This window comes from Propithecus coquereli, unplaced genomic scaffold (genome assembly GCF_000956105.1).
Source record: "Propithecus coquereli isolate 6110/MARCELLA unplaced genomic scaffold, Pcoq_1.0 Scaffold172, whole genome shotgun sequence".
Lineage (NCBI taxonomy): Eukaryota > Metazoa > Chordata > Mammalia > Primates > Indriidae > Propithecus > Propithecus coquereli.
In genome coordinates this window covers 3,703,544-3,726,995 of record NW_012141858.1, presented here as the reverse complement: position 1 = coordinate 3,726,995, position 23,452 = coordinate 3,703,544, and the positions used below count along the sequence as shown (strand labels likewise).

The 23,452-nt window shown below is 41.4% G+C and overlaps 1 protein-coding gene across 1 annotated transcript in view; it reads right to left on the bottom strand.

Annotated features, from left to right (window-relative positions):
• Positions 1–23,452, bottom strand: part of MYRFL (myelin regulatory factor-like) — a 145,427-nt gene that overhangs the window by 82,954 nt on the left and 39,021 nt on the right. The window contains exons 6-11 of the mRNA XM_012642037.1: positions 17,261–17,411; positions 12,184–12,379; positions 10,133–10,209; positions 8,751–8,861; positions 6,847–6,937; positions 79–279 (exon numbers count right to left, since the gene is read on the bottom strand). Of these exons, the coding sequence (XP_012497491.1) occupies positions 79–279; positions 6,847–6,937; positions 8,751–8,861; positions 10,133–10,209; positions 12,184–12,379; positions 17,261–17,411 (827 nt within the window). The remainder of the gene's footprint in view (positions 1–78; positions 280–6,846; positions 6,938–8,750; positions 8,862–10,132; positions 10,210–12,183; positions 12,380–17,260; positions 17,412–23,452) is intronic.

Here is a 23,452-nt window from a genome sequence, read left to right as displayed (position 1 = left end):
GTGGGTCAGAGGCCAAGAGCATCCAGCACACCTGACTGAGGTGTCAGAGAAGGGGCCCAGGCCTGCCCCCGGGCTCACCTCCTGGATGTTGTACTTTGCCCGGCTGTCAGAGGGATGCATGACTGTCCCCATCACTTTCATGTTGCCACAGACAACCAGGGCTTCGTCCGGTGCATCTGTGTTTATTCCTACTCGACCATGACAGACAACAGATTCTGGAACTTGTCCTCGCTGCCATAATGCATCACTGTCATTTTCAAATTGCCCAGGGTTAGAGGCCTGGAAAAACACAGAAATATATAACAATTAAAGTTACAGTATCAGGAAGAGATGATCACGTTAGTCTTCGGAACAAAGGAAAACAGAATGTTATCTAAGTCTTTCACACAAGAGTCCTACATTGGATGGAACATTCTGGCACGGCCAAGTAACTCTGGGGCCCAGGAGAGCCAGGAAGGCTCCCCCAACCACTCAGCCCCCACTGGCAGGAACTCTGTATGCTGTGATTTGAAACATCCAATCTCTATTACATCTATCTGGAATTGAGACTAGGATCAATTACACTAGGTGGATAATGAAGAAGAAAAAAACTAAAAATTATTTCAGGGATAATAACAAAAATGACTTAAAATCAGAATTTACATCAGAAAATATTACAAATTTATTAAAGCTCAGATAAATAAAAATACCTTGCATTTAGCTAGCCCACTTACAGTTTCAAAACACTTTTATATTTATTTCATACATAATTGACAAGCAAGTGGTAATATATTTAATACACCTTGACTATTCCCTAATCGCAAATGGTACTGAAGGAAGAACAATAACAGCTGCATTTGTTGTGTGCTAATTCATCCTGCAATTCTATGAGATATGTACTATTGTCCTCATTTTATTGATACTGACATTCCAAAAGGATAAATAAATTACCAAGGGCCAAAAAACTAATAAGTTTTGGAGCTAGAATTATACTTCCTCTGATTATTAAATAATAATTCTAACTTTGCCTATTTAGTGGTGCTCCCTAGAAGTAGACCTGGCAGTCTTTAAAAAAAAAAATCCAACTGAAACTATTGGACTAGACAAAGTTCTGGAGATTTCACTCCTGAATAAAATCCTTTGCCAAAGAATTTTCCACTGTATTACCTTCTCTTCGGCTTGCTTCCTTGTAGCCACTGAATATATTTTCAAATATCTTTAAGTAGAGATCTCTAAATCCCTCAAAATCCTCACAACAAAATTAATTTGTTTTTAAAATTATGACATTTTTCTAAATATGATTTTTGTGTGTTTAAGGCAGGTTGTCACAACTTTAGACAAACAATTGGGACCCTGACCATCTAAAATGTCGGGACTAATATAACCACTTCACTTTTTGCCTTTCTGGTGGTAAATGAGCCAATGCAAGCACAGCAACCAGAATACACACAGATTATCTCTGAAGACTCCTCAGGAAACGGTAACAATGGTTTCTTCAAAGATGGAGACTGGCGATGTGGAAACTGGGTAGGAAGGAAATTCACTTTCCACTATATACTCTCTTGGTATTGAGTGCTTTGCTGTCTGCACGTGTTACCAATTAAAAAAATAATTTAAAAAAACCCACAAAGTTTAGTTCTTAGTTTGGGTTCAGTTAAAGAACTTTTAGGTATCTTCAATTTCCAGTTTCACTCCTACCTGTCTGAACCCTGAGCTGCTTGGAAGACTCAACCATTGACACTTGACGAACAAAAGAGGGAAAGAATAGCAAGGACCAGGGTGGGAGCGTGGAGGGGAAAAGAATATAAAGTAAGAACTTTGAACATTATTTTGTGTGAATTCGTTTGAACAAAGAGCTTTCCTGCAAGGTCCCGAGAGCCCCCTTGGTTGTGAATGGCAAATTGGCGTTGACTCAAATCCTTTTATAGAAAGCAATCAACTAAATCCAGAGGTATGCCATATAAAATGGTGATGTATTTTGCTCTATTCTGAACATAATGAGCCACTTCAAGAAAATAAAAATAAGACAGTGATGGATTTTTTTCTTAATGAGCTTTGAGATAATTATTATCATGGTGGTAACTTGATACTGGAAAAGCAGATATAAGTAGATTTAATTTTTTGGAACGATTGCAACATTCTCAATTGGTTTTCATCAGATGAAAACTCACATCCCTAAAATATGTTCACATCATTTTGGAAAGGGCCACAGATCTACAATGTTCTCAATATATAGCCCTAGGGAGAGGTCCTCATCAGCAACAGGAAATGTTGTAAGATCTGTGAACTCATTTCCCTTCTCTGGAATCCAAAAATCTTCATATGTCAAAGCAAACTAGTATATACTACCTCTTTCTGGAATTATGAGTTTGTATTCACATGTGGCCCAGTAATGGTTGATGGATATCAAACACAAAAATTAATTAAAATTTCTAAAATAGTTGTATTATTTGTCTCACAGCCTCATATATTTAGGGAAGACCCAAGGCTTCCAGTCTATGTTATAACACAAACTGGCTGTGTGACCTTGGGGTAGTCAATCTTTCTGTACCACTGTCCTCCTCTGAAGAATAAAGATAATCATGTCTTCTTAATGCATCTCACAGAGTTATTGTGGGATTAATTAAAATCATGCGTGTGTGAACAGTTTGCAAAAATGAGGATGAACAGTCTCAAATTCATTCTCAACACACTCTGCTGGGCCCCAGCAGCCACTGTTTCATTTATGCTCAATCTGCTCTCGTCAGCAACACACCTGCAGCGTTGCAGTTTCCAGGCAAAAAAATACAATGTAAATGGCGCCCCCTGCAGGCACTTGGAATAGGAAACAACATCACTAGTAATTTGAGGCCTACTTTAAATTTGGAATGAAAAGTTGGAATTTCTTTGTTTTGCTATTGTTTGGGATTCAAAAGCAGCCATCAAAGAGCTAATAGGGGGCCTTGACCTGAAGAAGCTCTTAAGAAATCAAGCTCTTAAGAGACAGCTCTTTTGTTTTTTTTAATTTATTTTTATTTCAGGAGATGAGGGTACAAACATTTTGGTTACATTTTACGTCTTTGCCTCACTCAAGCAAGGATTGGAGGCATGCCCTACGCCTCTACAATGCTCACCGCATCCGTTAGTTGTGAGTTTACCCCCATAAACCCCTAATTCCTGGAGAATATTACTACAGTGTGAGCACCATAGTGTTAATCAGTCAGTACCAATTTGATGGCGAGTACATGTGGAGCCCATTCTTCTGATCTTGTGATACCTCACTTTGGATAATGGGCTCAAGCACAATCCAGGAAAGAGGTGCTAGATCACTCTTAAGAAACCAATTTTTGCACCTTTTAAAGGGCTACAGAAAACGGGAGTTGAAATGCTCTCTCCTGGTGCAACTCCAAGGGTGCTCTGCAGACCAGTGGCAAACGCATCCCCCGGAAGCTTGCTGGAAATGCAGAGTCCCAGGCATCCCTGACCTACTGAAGCAAAAACTTCAGAATGGGACCCAGGTGTCTGTGTTTTTATAAGCTCTCCAGGAAACTCTTATTCATAATACACTTTGAGGACTACTTTTGTTGTCATGTACTCCTGGTCATGAGTTACCCCTTCAATAGTTGACAGAAAGCTCTGATGAGTCCCAGCTACAGAGTAAAACAGATGTTACTCCACAAACTGATTCCTTCGGATAAATAAAAATTCATCTGATCTCCAGAAGAAGGGTATGTGTGCGTGCGTGTGTGCGCGCACATGCATGCTAGAGGAGAAGGAAGGTAGGTTTGTGGTAAGAAGTGGGCAAGAGCCAGCGAAAACGGAGCTGGTGCCTGGGCTGGCTCTGCTCTACCCTCATCCCCTGCCATCCTTGCAACCGCACCATTACGTAGTCTTCTGCCCCAAGTGCTGGCTTCCCACCTTATGGCAGTGCGGTGTGCAGAGCAGTAAAGGAGGATTTCTTGGGGACATGCCCATTTCTATTCTTCTGGAAAAGAAACTGGAATAATTTACTAGTTTTCAAAATGAGGACACCCTAGAGTGTCTTTGAAAGGCAGACAAAAGTAATCATCCCTCCTGCTTTCAACATAGCCCTGCAAGCCAGGTTTAATTAAATGTTTTAGGAGGAAAGTGGAGCTAAAGTAAAGCCCAATGATTAACAAGGGGAATCTGAAGGAACTCCGCTGGGGAATGCTGCCAGAAACAAAGACCTGGGAAATAAATCTGTTCTTTAGAGTAAACCTTAATTTCCTTTACATTGGTCAATTTATACTACAGGATCATAATAAACTTCTAAAGCTATTTTGATTGACAACCCAGATGACCAAATACTGAGCCCTACCCACCATTCTCTCCCCAAGGAGAATTCAGACAAGCTTGGTGTCCTGGGCCCCTCCTGGAGGCCTGAAACTCATCTAGGTCTAACCCTCGTACAATCACCCTTATCAAATAGCAAAACATTAATCTCCGACATTTGGAGGAATGGTTCTTAGACCTCAAAATGACTCTGGATTGGCTTAAATGCAGTTTGCAATTCTCCATTTAATGTGGTCGGGGCTCATAATGTCTTTTTGTCAAATTCTTTCCCCCATCCTTCATTCTAGAGCTAACTAAGAACTAGACCATGGCTTAAGGGGCCACATCTGGCTCTTTTGTGGGATGTAGGCTGGTCTGCCCTCTGCCCAGTTCATATGTATGTATCTATATAGGATCCTCTAGAATCTTGGGGGCAGGAAATGTATTCTGTAGACATTTCGAAAACTCACTGATTCAAACAATAACACTATTTCTTAAATTCAATTTTTCTCTTGGCTGGTTTAAACATTAAACAATTAAACTGAAAATTCTGCATTCATTTTCACTTTTGCCTTTGGGGTTAGAATAAAATAATATCAATAAGACATTTACAGTTGGGGGGATGAAGGGTTTGGGTTAATATCATTACTCTTCTTCTCATTGCTGTTAGAGTAACCGTTGGGTTACGCAGCACATTTGTAGAATAGGGTATTCTCTTTAACCAAAAATTATGGCTAGGAGAAATCTATTGAATCTGGAATACAATCATTTTTTTAAAATAAAAATGTAGCGAATAACATGACACCCAAAGTATGCTGAGTAAAATTTAATCTTTTTGATATTCATACTGAATATGAATTGCAGAAACTTTCAGCTTCCCAGAGTCATCATTGTGAGCTAACTATCATTGTGCTTTGGATTTGAGGGGGTGCCGATTAACAGAGAGTTAACGGAGTGCTAGGAGTGGAGCTCCCTGCCTCTTGTACTGCTATGGTGTGGACCTGAGCAGCAGGGGTGTTTGGCTTTGCAGGAGCTGCCAGCAGCAAATGGAGAAACCTTGTCACTAGGTAACTTATTCAAAGTCTGCAGGTGACTAGCAGACTGTCTGACTCGAGCATAAGTTACACAGCTCAGGACAGCACCATCATGATATCTACTCTATGCTAACTCTGAAAAGAATGGCATTAGCTGTCTTTATTCCTTCCTAAGAAAAATCAAAAATAATAAGCAACCTAGGTTTCCAGACTTGACTTTAAATCAGATTTGTTATGCAGCTAAGCAATCCCAGATTACATCAGGTGAGATGTCAAAGATGGCCCTGACCCCTGCTGAGGGATGGACGGGCACCTCTCTGATTGGCCTGTGACCAAAGGAGAGGGCCCCGCCTGCCTCTGCCCCAGGGGAACTTCATTGCCATAGGTTATGCCAGACCCCACAAAAATGCAGCCTGGGACACGTATGCCCAGCCTTCACCCTGGGATAGCTGAACACGTAAGTGTTTTACCTCATTGCTATCATTACTTCATCCCCATTAAAACTTTGAGACATAGTCACAGGATTTCCACTAATAGGTGGCTTATTATTTTTAATTGACTACGAGAATTTACAGAGGGCCCTTTGTTTCAGAACAGCTTGAGGCAGACAAGGAGAGACTCCACTTCCCCAAATGGGCAGATCTTCTCCCCAGAGCCTAAGGTTGACAGCCACATACGTGGGCATGCCCGTAGTGAATGATGGTCCCTGCTGGAGTCTGCATGTCCTCCCTGTATCGCTTCAAAGACCCGTGACAAACAGCCCTTCCCAGGGCTGCCAGGCCTGCGGTTACCTGTTACCTCATGCCCCTGGCATTCTCAGCGGCGGCCAGCCTGACCTCACACAGCTGCGGCTGCAGCTGCCAACAGCTTTATGTTTCCGCGGCTGCCAAGACTTCCCTCCACAGCTGTGACCCATCATTCATTCAGCAAAACGCGCCGAGCCATTGCTATGTGGTAGGCAGGGAACCAGAAACCTGGCTCTCGCCAGTCACTCTGGGACATGGAAAGCCTCCCTACCACTTTCCCACCCTGTGGGCCCTGGGCTCAGAGAGAACCAGGTTATTTTCCAGGCTCTATCATTTACAAACCGCGTGATCACGGATGAGTTACTTAGCCTCTGAAGCTTCAGATCCTCTGGGGGAAAGAATATAATGTAAACGTATAGCAATGTAAAATGATGTCATATATAAATTATTTAGCTCAGTGCCTAGAACACAGAGTATTTCTCAACCTCGGCACCACTAACATTTGGGAAGGTGTAATTCTTTGTTGTGGGGGTTGTCCTGCGCAGTGTAAGGTGTGAGCAGAACCCCTGGTCTCTACCCACTAGATGTCCATTATGACAACCAAAAATGTTTCCAGACATTGCCAGATGACTCCTGGGAGACAAAATTGCCCCTGGTTGAGAACCACTGTGTAAAAACTAAAATAATAATTTCTGCTGTTACTATCATCACCATCATTGGAATAGCATACTTCAAGCACGCCATTGAAAATTCAAATTCTACCTACGAGGGAGAAAAGCATGCGGGATCCAGGAAAGTCAGAGAACTGGGCTTACCCTTACAATGATCCTTTCGGAGATGTGGGCAGACAACAGATAGAACTGGTCTTGGTTAGCAGCATACAGTCCAACCACCAACATGAAGTATCTAATTCAGAGATAGCAGACCAATGCCAACACATCAGGGAATGGAGAAATCATTTGAGCAATCAAATACCACCCAACAGTTAATCAATAGTGAATTTAGCCAGATGAGTTTGCTTATTTAAAGATTGCCTTTTCCCTTCTGCTCTACGTTATCCCCATCCCCAGCGAAACAAGAGAGCAGTTGATTCACTTGCTGTTGTCCTGTGTTGGCCCTTTGCACAGTTGGAGGTATCTGTGAGCTGCTTTGCAGGCCCCAAAGTAACAGGAAAGCAGCCCCTCTCCCTGGGGGGCTCAGCACAGACTGCTACGTCACGGAGGGGGCTCACAAACAACAGGAAGCCGCCTTAGAGGTCCCTTTGTTCAGAGCCACCCAAGCTACATGACCTAGGCCTTAATGAAGGCTGACCCAGCAGGGTTTGCACCCCCACACTGGATCCTTCCCACCCCAACCTGCTTTTCGCCATGTATTCTGAGCCCTCAAAATCCTCAGGTCTTGACTCTAGCCTGAACCTCCCCTCCAATTACTCCCAAGCCAATTTTCATCACTACGGGATAATTTTAAGATGAAACCGTTGCTTGAAAGTCAAAATAAAAACTATTCCTATAAGAGAAGCTTCTTCCCTAAGAACTAAATGAAAAAACTTCACCAACTTTCCTCTGTAACACTGTAGATTGTCCAACTCCTAGAGAATAAGAGTTCTCCTCTGTATCTAAAGAAAATCAGTAATAATTATCATTATTAATATTAGCTACCATTGAAAACTCAAAATGTGTCATGTACTGGACTAAGCAGTGTACCTACCTTATTTTATTTAGATCCCCAGAACAACCCTATTAGAGTAGTTATTGTCTCTATTTTACAGGATAGGAAAATGCATCTCAGAGAGGTTATGTTATGTTACTAAGGTCACTCAGCTAGTAAATGCAAGTATCGAATATTCAAACTCAATTTTGTCCAACTCCAAAACCTATGTTCTAAAACCAGTAGTTCTCAAACTCGGGCATGCATCAGAATCACCTGGAAGGCTTGTTAAAATACAAATTGCTAAAACCCATCTCCAGAGTTTTTGATCCAGTAGGTCTTTGATGAGGCCCAAGAACTTGCATTTCTAACAAGCATCCAGATGTTGCAATATCTGCTAGGCCTGGGACCACTTTGAGAACCACAGATCAAAATCAGAAAGGCAAGGTTTTTGGGCTTTTTTGTTTGTTTGTTTAATCAAAAAGGTTGTAGCAGAGTTTCAGGACTCAAAACATTATATGGGCAACTAGCACACCACACAGTTTTCAGAAATGCAGTCAATCCTCAATTCTCGGATGGCAATGAGACATAAACATGTGGTAGCTCTAGAGCTGCAGTCCCCAACCCCCGGGCCATGGCCCAGTACCAGTCTGTGGCCTGTTAAAAAGCAGGCCTTACATCACCACCTGAACTCTGAACTCTGCACCACTCCACCTCCCCCGACACCCATGACACTCCACAACACCCCAGTCCATTAAAAAATTGTCTTCTATAAAACCGGTCCCTGGTGCCAAAAATATTGGAGACCACTGTGAGAACAATGGAGGCAAGCAGAGTTAGGACTGGCCAGGGGAGTGGGCATTGCAGGGCATGAGGATGGGAGAAGAAAGACGTCTATAGGTAAAGGAAATACGTTCATGAACTGGGAGAGTCAGAGAAGAGAGGGAAGTGGCTTAGGGAGGCCCAGTGTGCCAGCTGGTAGGGCCAGGAGGATCAGAGAGGCCCCAGGAGGGCACATCCTGGTCAGATAAGGTCCCCGGTCACGCTGCGGTGTACACAGGAAAACCAGTACCTCTGGTCAGGATTTGGTTTTCCCTTCTTTCTCATGTTATTTGCTGTGGTTTCGCTGAAGTGTAATCGTCCCAGTGTTACTTTGGTGACCTGGTCGGCCAATAGGTTGATTCTAAAACAAACAGCAGAAATACCAAGAGACTGTAAGAGAACACGGAGTCTCTGGTCACATCTAATCCATTCTTAGCCTCTCAGGTATGTCTAGGCCCCAGTTTGCATCACAATGCGAAAGACAGTTTATTCTAGACACAGGTTATTAATCACCTATCCACAGCATGGTCAGCAATAAGTGCCAGGCAAGGCCATGGAACAACACAAAGGGTATGAATAAGAAATGCTCTGTTAACAGAGGCGTGAGCCTGGGGATTGTGGCTCACGAGAGCCCTGAGCTCCTTATACTGCACGTGGGTTCTTTTTCCTCCACCATGGGGAGAAAAGACATTCCACGCATCCCGCTGCCGCTGCTGTGACAGCACTCACCTCCTGACTGAAGCATTTCTCTGGGTTCCTTTCGAACTTTGCATCTCCGTCATAGATTTGCCTTCTAGCCTAGCAGTGAGAGGCAGCTTCCCCCAAAGGAGGGCTACACACAGCCTGCCCAGGTAAGGGAGAACCGGATGCACCAGGCAAGTTTAGTGCTGTGTTTGCCTTCTTCTCAGCCCACATGGGATTGACTCGGGGTCAAAATTCCTGAGATGTCTCTCTTGCATCCCAGCCAAATCAGTCAAAAAGGAAATTTCACTTCGAGTCATTCTACAGAGAGGACTCTGGCTGTGGACTGCCATGTTGTTTTGGATGCTACCAGTTGTATGTGCTCTCTACCTTGGAACCCACTCAGCCATCTGTCAGTGTAACTTAAAAAATAAGGAAAAAAATGAATCGTCAGCACAGCATGGATCTAGGACCTTGAAATTAATTCAATTGGCATCATGCTGATTTAAACGAAAAATTAAAAGGAAGATCTAGCCATAATCTATCTCAAGACACCAAAATCGTTAGTAAGGTTGTTAGCAAAATTGTTAGGAATAAATGATTATAAAAATAATGATGATTTTTAAAATGCATCTTTTTATAAATAATTTTTTGCAATGATTTCAATGCATTTTGCCAACTTTACTTTTGTTGATAAACATATGTTCATAACATTAACATATTATTACTAATCTTTTTTATAATTTTTTGTAGTCTCAAACTCCTGGCTTTAAGCAATCCTCCCACCTCAGCCTCTCAAAGTGATGGGACTACAGGCATGAGCCACCACACCCAGCCTACTAATTTATAATAGATTCTACAGTGGATTTCATTTTAAATAGGCAAAATAAATTAGGTGATAAGAGTTCTTCCCAAAACATTCACGAAGGAATTCAGAAAAGAAATTCTTACTTAACAGGATTGAAAATTTTTTTGCTCCTATCTGCTTGGGACTGTTCAATAGCAATTGTTTGATTGGTGGCTTCTACCTGTATGGAACAACAAAAAGTAAATTAATTACTTAATAAATTAATTATTTATAAAAATGTTAATTAGTAAAGAATATTCAAATACTTAAAAAGTTTTCTAAGGCGAGTTTTCCACGTGAGGCACTGAGCAGGAGGGGCAAGTTACTGAAAAGATATATAAGACAATGGTCCCTACCTTAAAGCAGTGTACTGTTGGTGAGAAAATAAATAAATACATGTGAAATTAAATGATGAAAACACAAGACAACAGAATATTTCAAGTAAGTGGTGAATACAGAGTGGACTAATAGATGATTAAAACATCAGGAGCAAAACACAGGAGCAAAGCAGCTCAAAGGACACGTGCATGCAGTCATTCATTTATTGAGCACCTACTATGTACCAGGCACTGCTCTAGGCATTAGAGATAAGAAGTGAACAAAATTAATAAAACTCCCTGTGAGGAGCTTACATTCTGATATGAAGAAATACATATGATATACAATACAAATAAATAGAATGTATAAAGTGGTATTTGTTCAGCACCTGCTACATACTCTTCTTATTGTTCTGTGAACAATGGCAAGTTCATGTGAGACCAGCCCTACAATAGACAGCTTGTGGGTGTTCACAATGTAACCATCTTTCTGGAAAGTAATTGGGCAGCCCATTTCAAGAATTTTAATAATGTTCCTCTTTAATGTGTAAATTCCCTTTTGGGAATTTATCCTGATGCAAAGATGAGTGTTCGCTGTAGTTTTATTAACAATAAAAAGTTACAAATAAACAAAACTTCTAATAATAAAGGAATTAATATGATACATTCCTACAATGGAAAACTACATCATCTTTGTACATATTTTTATGGAGTTCTTAATAATATCATGTAACATTATTTTCACAATATAATATTAGCAATATGAGATCAATTTTAATAACAGAAAAATCAGGCTATTACATGGTGGATCCCAAAGATGAATGAATTTTATCTCTTCTTCATACATTTCTATTATGTTCCAAAATTTCCACAATGAACTCATATTACTTCCATAATCAAAAAAATAATTATTTGTTGTTGTCTGTAATTATTTTTGTTTTGTTTTGGTTTGGTTTAAGAGCTCAGTTTGGAGAAAGAGCAACTGATGTGTGTAGCAGCCAAGCCATATTTTAGGAGACTCCGTGCCTAACCCCAGGTCAGCCACCGGAATAAAATATGCAGACAATGAATGCCCCTCGCCTAGGGAACCAGAGACAAGGTTATACTTTTAAATACTTTTTGACTGCTCAGAAGTCATACAAGCTGCATTCTAAATCCAGGTTCATCATTTGCCATCTTGGATGAATTGTGTAACGTTACTGGGCCTCAGTCTCCCCTCTGTTAAACTAAATTAGTGGTTCTTTGGCTTTTTTTAAAGTCAAAGAATCTGGTAAAAACTATTAATCTACCCCATGTGAAAATACCCCAGTATTAATAAAAATAAAATAATTAAGAATAAACTTTGTAAAAGAAGTGCAAGATTCGTACATTGAAGACTACAAAACCATAGTCTGAAGTCATGCTGTGCCATTTTCTGAGCCCGGGCTTAAGGAATTGGCATCTTCCACTTCCTGTGTCTTGGAACACTCACTCTTTGAACCCATCCACCATAGTCTGAGGAAGCACAAGCTATCCCGTAGAGAAGTCCACATGGAAGAACGCTAAGACCTCCCAGCTAGCACCACATTTAAGCTCCTGCTGATGGCCAGCCCCAACTTGACAGGCATGTGAGTGAGCCATCTTGGAAATGGCCCAGTTGAGCTTCCCCAGCTGTTGACTTCTGACTAGAGGTGCATTTTCATAGCCAAGCCCTGACCATGCTGCAGATTTGTGACCCAAATAAAGGACTGTTATTATTTTAAGTCACTAAGTTTTGGGATGGTTTGTTATGAAGCAATAGACAAGTGGATCACTTAATAATGTTGACTGAAGCAAACTGAACTAAATAAAAGACATACCTTAATTCCAAAAGCTTTCAAGTAAAACATTTCTATTGGCTTTAAGCCCATTTGGGTTTTAACAAATTTTGGACTTCCCCAAACTTGGATGTGGATGGTTATCTGAAAATGGTTCTTCTTTTGACAAACAAAAGCTTCATCTGCTAGTGAAAAGTTAAATCCTTTGTCTGTTACAACTCTGTAGCCCACATCAGGTCTGTGAAAAGAGAAACCAAGAAACCAGTTTTACAAATATTTTCTACACATTTCCTTTCATTAACAACATTAATTGTATAAACATTTCAAAAAAATGCATTGTGAAAAGTGCTTGTTCTATATTTAATCAGTTGATTTCTTGAATTTTTAATAAGGTAATGAAAATAATATTTCAGAGCACAGCTGGCTGTCTCCCAGCTTTTTCTCTTCTCACGAGGAAGAGGTACAATTCTTGCCAAATGGAAGCATTGTTTCCTCAAACTGCCTTTCCCCTTGTGCTTTCTAGACTTTTAATTTGACTCCACAATACAATAGAAAGATATAGGCTAACAGTTGAAAAGTCACGTTATGCAGACTTGTGAAATATCTGGGATGGAATTAATCTCTTTTCTTCTTTAAAAAAAAGTCTCTAAATTTTGTCAGCAACACCATACTCAAATAACCATTCAGATGACTGAATATTCAGCCTATTGGTAGTCATATGAAAAAGCAAAGCAGTCGGAATTACTAGGAACAGCTTTTAAACCCACTTAGCCAGAGCCAGTCATCCTACCAATTGGAAACTTCTTTTCCCTAGAGTATGGTAATTTACTTTTTATTCTCCCAAATAGGTAATAGAACTGAAAACCTACTATAGTGGTTACTTCTGCAGAAAAGAATGGGGTAGTTGTGGGGTGGCTAATCAGACTTTTTGCTTTATTTGTTTTATCATTGCTATTTTCAATACTAATGCTTTGTGTATAAAGGCTGAACATCCCTAATCCAATAATCTGAAATCTGAAATGCTCCAAATGCTCCAAGACCTTTTTGAGTGCCAACATGATGCTCAAAGAAAATGCTTATTGGACCATTTCAGATTTCAGATTGTTGAATTGGGAATGCTTAACTGGTAAGTATAATGCAAATATTTCCAAAATCTGAAAAAATCCAAAATCAGAAATACTTCTTGTCCCAAGCATTGCAGATAAGCAAAATTCAACCTGTAATCTGTTTAATGAAATACTTTTAAAATGTTAATACAGTCAGAGGCAAGATGGCGGATGAGAAACACCTTCAGCCAGAGTGTCTTTGCAAGAAGGAAAGATTTCAGATGAAAGTGAGAGAGACAAACAGGCAGACAAACATAGATTGGATGAAGGTCGGAAGGAAGGGTACCTGAACCTACAGCAGACTCCACGGGAAGAGGTTGTCGACAGAACTGGAAGGAGAAAGGCATCGGCAGGGTCTAAATCCTGAGAGGCTTGGAGACCAGCAACAAGGGTAGGTGGAGCAGTTAAATTCCCCCTCCCTTGCATCTCACACTGTTGGTGGTCTTCCAAGCTGCTGGAGAGACCTGCAGACACCAGGCCAGAGATGGCTGCCACCTCTGAGCTATGAGCCTCTCACGGAAAGGGCACCAGGCTCCCAGCTCCCTCAGGGAACCTCCAACCCTTCAGACTCAAGCCAATTGGCAGGCGCCATATTGCTTCGTTCTCCCCTTCCCCTCCCCAACCTATGGCTGCCAAAAGAGACACAACCCCATTAAAAAGTGGGCAAAGGACATGAACAGAAACTTTTCAAAAGAAGACAGACTAATGGCCAAAAAACATATGGAAAAATGCTCAACATCTCTAATCATCAGGGAAATGTAAATCAAAATCACAATGAGGTATCACTTAACTCCAGTGAGAATGGCCTTTATCAAAAAGTCCCAAAACAATAAATGTTGGTGTGGATGCAGAGAAATAGGAACACTCATACACCGCTGGTGGGACTGCAAACTAGTACCACCTCTGTGGAAAGTAATATGGAGATACCTGAAAGAGCTACAAGTAGAACTACCATTTGATCCAGCAATCCCATTACTGGGCATCTACTCAAAGGAAAAAAAACATTCTGTAAAAAAGACATCTGCACTCAAATATTTATAGCAGCATGATCCACAATTGCAAACATGTGGAAAGAACCCAAGTGCCCATGAATACATGAGTGGATTAATAAAATGTGGTATATGTATATACCATGGAGTTCTACTCAGCCACCAAAAACAATGGTGATCTAGCACTCCTTACATTATGCTGGACAGAGCTGGAGCCCATTCTACTAAGTGAAGTATAACAAGAATGGAAAAACAAGCACCACATGTACTCACCACCAAATTGGTACTAACTGATCAACACATATGTGCACATATAGTAATAACATTCATTAGGTTTTGGACAGGTGGGAGGGGGAATGAGGGGATGGGTATATTCACACCTAATGGGTGCGGTGCGCACCATCTGGGGAATGGACATGCTTGAAGCTCTGACTTGGGTGAGGCAAAGGCAATATATGTAACCTAAACATTTGTACCCCCATAATATGCTGAAATAAAAAATAAATAAACAAAAAGTAATATGTTGATGCAAATAAAACATATTAAATGCATAACATTATCAAATAGAGAATATAAAAGTTGAAAACCTCTTTGGTGAATTTTCCCCATATATACTAAAGATATGAAGCGTGGTTTTTAATTCATCAAGGTTCCTAAACGTGGGTTTTTTTTTTTCAAGAAACAAGTTCTTTCCCAGGACTACAAGCAGAGGGGGGCAGTACTCACTACTCTACTGCTGTACAGATCTTTGCAACCTGGGATCTCAGTTTGGATGGCTGCCCTTATAATGAACAACATAGAGTTTCTATACTTTCCTCTAATTCCAGAAACAGAAAATATTAATGGGTCTCCTGGGAAAAAAAAGTGTTCATGTTTTTTGCAAGTTGAGCACCTCTCCAATGGATCAAGTTGCTGGGTCATTGATGACCCTCAAGTAGCCAATCAGTCAAAGGCTCCACAATCACAGTGCCTCCTGCCGGCAGCAAAAAGAAAGTCCATTGAATGAAGAATTTGATAAAGATCACATGTCTTATGCCATCTAGGAACTTTATATTGACCCAGATTTCTAGAATTAATCTGCTAATTTGCTCATCTAAAGACTAGATGGATAGAATTATATAGATTTTATTACAAGGGTAATAAGAACTGTATTGGTTGAAAGAAAAGGAATTTTTTTTAATGATATTCCATGCTAAACTGTCAAAAACTCTAAAGGAAAAAGGTTAGGCTCACAGCTCAGATATGAGCATTAGCCCGAAATCTAAGCATGTGAGCAGAAGCTTAATCAACCAACAAGAATTATACTGCTGAAGATTATTCTGAATCTTAAACTCCAATCTCTGATTATAGAAATCTATTCTATTTACCTAAGAATGGCAATTCTGCTTTTGATATCAAAAGTTAAGTGTAAATTCAACTAAACTTACTTTTTAAAAGCTCTTTGATAATAGAGGTTTAAAATATCATTCAAAAAAAGATTCAATAAGTTTTTAATGTCCTAACTTTAGTGTTCTTAGGTAATTTAGGGGAATAATATTTTTGTAACAAATTAGACATAGCTATTGAAGAAAAGAGCAGTGCTATTTCTATCTCAGTGATATAAGTAATAAAATCGGGGGGACGGAATTTTAATCTGGATCAATATCGCCTTCCTTTTTTGCTTAGGAAAAATGAATTATGGCTGAACATCCAAAATAAATCTGCTTCTATACTTTTCAGTTGATACCGTCTGTGTTCTTTTTTTCTAGATCTAGATCTATCTCTGGAGCAGAGATAGGCTGTTCAAATAAACGTAAATATCTCTTTAAACAAGAAAAGAGACGACAGTTACCGTGAATATTTGATGAACTTGGTGCTTAGAGGCTGCGAGGAGTTAAAGGTGTTAATTAAAACAGTGTGCCTGTGTGTGACGGTTTCGTACCTCTGTACTCGTATTTAAGATAGAACGTGGAACCCTCCTCAAAAGAAAATCAAATGAAGGCTAAGACTCAAAGCCAAGACCTACGGACCCTTCATTTCTTTTTCTAATTGCATACAGTGGAAAAGACATAAATTCATGACATTTCAGTGATCCAATTAGCAATTATCTCCCTTTTGCCTCCTAAATATACCAACTCCCAAAGTCTCATTAATTCTACAGATTTCAAGGAAACTATTTCTTCCTTCTAGTCCATCCAACATAAAATTCCTAGTGATAAGCTTTACTATATTTGAATTAGGAAAATACCAAGAAGGCCTTCAAGTTTATAGCCCAACATTGCTCATTTCATATTTTATTTATAACTTGAAAATCCTATTCTTTAACCATTAACATTTTTTAGTGTTTCAAGAAGGATTTATAACTAATGAAAATTCTGGAAGGTTTAGGTAGGTAAATTATAGCCCGAGGAATAAAGAGAAGGTTTAAAGGATGTTTAACAGTAATAATGCATGAGTCTACATTTCTTTTGTGAAACTATAATGTCATAAAAATAGGGTGAAACCTTTCCAGTTTTAGGATATTTTGTATGATTTGATTTCAGTGTCTTAATACAAAGAAACCACCTACTATGATTGCTGCAGGATATTTTGTCAAAGAACTTGGCAATGCTGATTTGCAGCATGACGTCGAGGGTGGTCATAGGCTAACCATTTAATGTGGTCCCCAGAAAAGAATTCTATGATATTGTAAATCAACTGCAAGATTAAATGTTAGTGATTTGGGGAATCTCCATGTTCCAGCTTTTAGTTTAAACTGGGCATGTGATCCCAGAAAGACTTCCTCTCTGTTCATCACTGAATGGGGAAATTATAATGAGATAGAATCACAAGTCTAGGTTCCTGAAGGGCAGAAACCCATGTCCCAGTTCTTCATTTGTTAGGATGCAAAACACGAGCAGTAAGACAGACATTTTCTCATTCACCTGTCCCTTTGGCCAGGGGTGGCATCAAAGCCCCAGTGCTTGGTTTCAGCCCTGAGATTTAGTATCACCTTTTCCCCCCTCACCCTCCAGCCCACCCTAAGGAGTTGCTAAGGCCACTTACAGTTTTTCGTAATGACTGTTTAATAAGCTATGCCAAGGATCACTCTGGTATGGCTGCCACTTCAAAACAGGAGAGCACTGGTCCACGGGCATCCCATTCTGTCCCTCACTGTCGTGGTTCTGTACTTCACCGCTGTGGCTCCTACTTGTCACTGCAAAGAAATTGGTGGATTAGAGCCTTCCTACTAGACAGTTCTTCCTAGACTCACAGACAGCAGCATGGAGCTACTGAGTGGGCCATACGTGGGGCAGAGTGACCCTGTGGGAAGTGTCAAATGCTAGGGGGAGGAAGGGTGCTGCTGGCCTCAGTTCCTCATCTGGAAAAGGAGCAGCTTGGGGTCAGTGATCTTAGAGGGGAGGTGGTGGACATTCTTTGGAAACTTCATCCCTAGTCTGTCCACCCTACTTCCTGCATAGCTTTTCCTCATGTCCAGTCTGTGTGGTTCCAGTGAAGTCCACTCCCAGTGCCAAGAGGGCAGGGACTCGGCTGATCAAAGGACATCACTCGTGCTTGCATCAGTAATTGCATCAGATGTGAATGTGGGGCTCAATTCAACCCAAGCAGAGTGGATCTCTGCACTTCAGGAAATGCAGGTTCAGAGATGCTCGCTCTTTCCCATGAAGTTTGAACCTGTGACATACATCCCCAAGAGCTGCTGGCACCATTTTGGGACGTGAGGGTAAAGTCCATCTGGCAATGAAACCCACACGGCAAGCAGAAGACAGAGTTAAAAAATGAAGGGCACCCAGTCCTGCTGATGTGATCTGAGTTCTGGGATCCAATCTTAAACTCCTGGGTTATAAGACCCAATAATAGATCCCTTGGTTTTGTTTTTTGTTTGTTTGTTTTATTTTGCTTGTTTTCTCGAGGCAGTTTGAGGTTTTGGGGTTTTTGTGTGTTTTTGTTAATGCAACCCATATATTCTAATTTTTACAGGTCTTTTGTGGTACCAAGATTCTGTGGTCCAACTAGCTTTTTGAACTTAGAGGAGTTATTTATTCACTTAGAGTATTACTTCCCTCAACTGCAAAGTAGAAATTAAAAATATGTGTCCTGATATCATGCAACATTACACATCAGAGAGAATGAGATAATGGAAGTGAAAGCACTTTCAGAAGCTAAAACCAAGATAAAGTAACAGAGACTGTTAGTGTGCAATATCAACTATATGAAATTGCCACTTTTGTATGTCAAAAAATGGTCAAATAAGAGCAATTTCACATGTGCAACCTACTATTTTTGCATAATCTTTGCAAGTTGTATGTCTTAATTTGAGTATGCTTCCCTAACCATACAATTCAACCTTTGATAATTTTTATGTAAAGTGCCATTGGTATGTTGGCCATTTCCCTCTTCTCCTAACTCCCCTACCATTGCTCATGCCTGACTTCAGGAGGGAAAGGGAAACAGTGGGCATTCAAAAGCCCAGTGCAAGTTGTCAACAATAACATAGAAATAGGACATTGGCTCCTATTGACTGTGTCCACTCAGCCTGCAGTTTGGAAAATGCAGGAGAAAGGGGATGGATTTTTTTTTCGAATCTAGCTTTTCCTTTCTTTATGCTTCCACTGAAGACTTCCTAAAATAAATAGATAGAGCTGCATCAAGTTGCTTTTGAACCCGAATGTCACAAAAAAATCTATTTTTCATGGGGTATCACTATTAAATGTCTCCTAAATAAAACATGCGTTCTTTTTGGTTTTTATAAAACATCCATTTTGAAAAGATTTCTCAAAATCCAGAAAAACTTTTTTCCCACTAAGAACCCTATAGGCAAGCAATGCAAGGAGTTCCTCATGCCTTCCCTCCTCTAAAAGTTCCCTGGTCTAAAATCTTTTCCAAAAAAGAGACCCTTTTATGGTTATCCTGCTTACACCAAATTCAGAGAAAGGGAGAAACTAATTCTTTCTTCTTTCCTTCCTCTCTTCTACAATGAAGAGAGGGTCAAGGAGGGGTTAAGAGCTTAGAGTTCAGGATGAAGATAGACCTGGGTTTGAACCACAATTCTACACTTCATGGCTGAATGATCTTAGGAAAATGATTTAAGCTCTCTGAGCTTCAGTTTCCTTGTCTGCAAAATGGGAGTAACCCTGTGACATCTGTTAGGGTTGTTGAAGGGGTTCGATGTCTGTAAAGTGTACAGCACAGTGTCGACCACCAGTAAGAGTTTAAACAATGGTGCCTTTGGGTATTATTACTGGCACTGTCATTATCACCTGTGCTTGTTTCAGCTCAGGTGACTCGCTTATCCCTAAGAAGCCTTGGGAAATACCTCTGTTCTAGGCCTCCATGGTACCTTATCTGATGTGAAATAACTAACCCACACACCTGACTAAATACCAGCTAACGCAGGTTCCTTGTTACTGAAGGATGGCAGCAAGGTCAAGGTGGGCAGGTAAGCAGCTGAAAGTCAGCTTTGCTCCTCCAGACACTGATGGGGAGAGTGGATGGGAAGCAGGGGGCATTGTCCTCAAGGATAATAGCATCGCCTGCCCTTTCCTGTCCAGCAGCAAGGATGTCAGAGCAGCCACTCCAACAGGGGTGACATAGTTGTGGCTTCCCTGGGAGATGGCTATCATCTGGTAAAACCCCAGGGACCGGTAACTGAGATCCCAGGCCCGCACTGAAATTCCAGGCACAAGCCTGAACTTAATGCTGGGACTTATTCTTATTCATACTACCAATACTATCTACTACTCTGGGTGCTTTCTTTTTTTGAGACAGAATCTCACTCTGTTGCCCGGGCTAGAGTGCCATGGTGTCAGCCTAGCTCACAGCAACCTCAAACTCCTGGGCTCAAGCGATCCTTCTGCCTCAGCCTCCCGAGTAGGTGGGACTACAGACATGCGCCACCATGCCCGGCTAATTTTTTCTATATATTTGTAGTTGTCCGGCTAATTTCTTTCTATTTTTAGTGGAGACGGGTTCTCGCTCTTGCTCAGGCTGGTCTCTAACTCTTGAGCTCAAGCGATCCTTCCGCCTCAGCCTCCCAGAGTGCTAGGATTACAGGCGTGAGCCACCATGCCTGGCCCTACTCTGGGTGCTTTCTGCACCACAGGCACTGTCCCAGACACTTCGCGAAGAATTTCATCAATTCCTTAAATCATTTCCAAGGTAAAGATCCTTTAATTCAATAAACTGTCTTTACTGAAGTATACGATACACGAAGAAGAGTACATAGATCATGAGTACACAATTGCATGCTTCTTTATAAAATGAATTCTGTGTAACTACCACTAGATCAGGAAATAGGATGCTTCTGACCCTCCAGGGGACACCCCCATGTCCCCTTCTAATAATACTTTCTCCTACCCTAGACCGACCACTATCCTGAAATCTAACACTGTAGAGGAGTTTACAAAAAAGGAATAATACTAGATACGCTATGTAAACTTATGTGCTGGCTTCTTTTGCCCAACACTTGTGAGATTCAACCATTATTATTGCAAATGGCAGTCCTCTGTTCATTTTCATTGCCTTATTGCACTTTATTTTATAAATATACCGCAATTTATCATGCTGTTGATGGCCATTGCGGATATTTTCATTATGTGGTTATCATAAATAATGCTGCTATGGGCATTCTTAAGCATGTCTTTTGGTGGGCATGTGTACACATTTCTGCCAGGTATGTTCCTGGGGTGGAATCACTGGTTGTATTATAGGATATGCTTTAGCGGATACTGTCAAACATATTTCTAAAGTGGTTATGAGGTAAGGATTCTTAATCTCACTTAGCAAATGTGGAAACTGAGGTTCAGAGATCTGAAATAACTCTCCCAGCATCACAGCTGTTAAGTGGAAGAGATGGGATCCAAACCTTCCTCTTCCCTTCCTGCTAGACTGCAGATCTCTTGAGAGAATCTAACAGAAGAGAGAAATGTGAAGAAGGCAGCAAATGGCCCAAGTTCCAACCTTCTGGAGAAAACTGACACCTGGAATTTGAGTGCCTGTCAAAATATGTTTGCACACCTTACTTTAAAAAAATCTTGGAGATGGGTAAAGTAAAAATTATGATTCTCATTTGATAATCAAGAAAAGACGGGTTCTGAGAGTCCTCAATTCCTGCAGAGAAGAGACAGGTGATTTTTCCGACTCCACAGTGTGAATTCAGCCAGTGTACCTCTCACTGTGGGCCAAAAGCCATGACTCTGGGGCTGGAAAATGCTTTCATATGTGAGGTTTAAAATTTAAGAGGATTGAAGCCTCCCGGGAAGGCAATAAGTCCTCTTATATTTGGGGTTCAGACCAGGTGGGGCCAGGACCCAGCTAGCAGGAGCCCCTCCACCAGCAGCTTCCTTGCTAAGCAAGATTTTCCATATGCTCACACCAACCCAGTAATCTACATTTTCAGCCCTATAAACAGGGCTCTTGGAACCCTTGGCCAAAGTGTACTACTTGGGAGAAGGTCACCAGGAAAGCCTTGTCGATTGATTTAGATTAGAACATTTCCGATCAATCCTACTCCTGCCTGTAAGACTGGCATAAGTTTCTCCTTCATCTACCAATGTGCTGTTTCCCCAGGACCTTGGTAAAAACCCTTGGCTTCTGCAACATCACATAGGAGTTATCCATTGGAAAGCTTTCGCTAAAAATATAAACTGTAATGAAAACGTAGCATTTGGGTTAACTAAGTCTTTGCTTTTTGTTTGTTTTGTTTTGTTTGTTCTTTTGTGTTTGGCCCTGGGAACCTGCTCATTTTCATTGTGGAACTGTTGTCTGGAACCAATTATCTTTAGTTAGCTTTTCAGCGACCTGCAAATGGGACTTAAACAAGGGATACGGGATTTCCTACGTGTTGAGACATTTCAGTTACTCTTCCACAGCTGTTCTCTGAAAACGGTGAAAACTCCATGCCGTCTCTGGGCCAGGCAGCAGAGAACCATCACAGGATGGCGCTTCACTCTGGAATGGCCGGAACGATTTGAGCAACAATCTGATATGGTGAGGAAACTCTTGGAAGGTTTGAGTGACTTGCCCTGTATCCCTGCGTGAGCTGTTGCATCCATAGGAGAATGAACAGATGGTTCCCTCACCTGGCTAGGAATTTACTCAGCCTTTCATGTTGGAGAATCATGAGGAAGCTAGCTTCAGGCTAGCTGCAGGGGTCCCTGAAGAAATTAAGATAACCTGGCATAGGAAGGTGGATAGAGAGCTCTATGTTATCCAAAAAGAGGGCTTTCATAAGCATTGTGTTTCTGGGGTTGGAAAAAGAAAAGTCGAGCACCTGCCAGCCATGGTGGATCCATGTAAAAGAAGAAAGGAAGCAGTTAGAGGTTTCGTTTATACAAGGGCCGGATGCCCAGCGCGATTCTGACACAGCACTGCCAGGCGATGCTGATGGGGGAACTTGGCTGAGAGGGTGAAGTCGTCATCCACAGCCCATGCTGGAGCTGACACCAGGTGTCCCTCAAAGCATCAGCTCCAACCGTGGGGCTGCTAAAGGCAGAGGAGCAACCCCAGCTGGGGAGGTTGCGTTTTCCCCCACTCCACTGAGGCCACACCAAGTGTGTCTCCTTTCGGGGTGGTGTAAACCCCTAGAGTTTGGGGACAATAGTGGGAGGGGGTGCCCCAAGAGGGAAATCTTGGACTTCTTGACAAGGTGACGTATCAGGATAGAAGAGATGGGATCTAGTACCCTGAATTCGGGACACTGTTCGCACTGCCCACATTTCGGTATTTACAGTGGCTTATAGAATTGGCTTGGAGTATTACCCTTTTTCCTAGTAAGGGCCATAGCATTTACTCTGAAAATTCTGAAGTTCAAGTCTTTAGACTCCAAAAGACCAATGAATCTGCGACTTCATCAGGTCACGTCAGATGTTATATAAGGCAAGAAACTAGGTAGACTGATCGCCTGGCATCAGGCGATGAAAGACTTCTAAAATGATCATACAAAACTTCAGAGATCTACTGGGCACTCGCCAATCTGGAGTGAGCGTGAGGAACCCTCAACTTCCCACCGCCCTGCTGTACTGGAGAAATCCTCCAGAGTCTTGCTTCTCAGAGTGCCTTCCGTGAACCAGCAGCATTGCCGCCACCTGGGAGCTGGTTAGACACGCAGATCTCAGGCCCCAGAGATTGCGTCGGAATCTGCATTTACCGGGATGGTCCTCGCATGATTTTGTGCACATTCAAGTGAGAAAGATTGCACCGAACAATGCAGTGGGCACGGCGGCAGGTCTTGAGGGC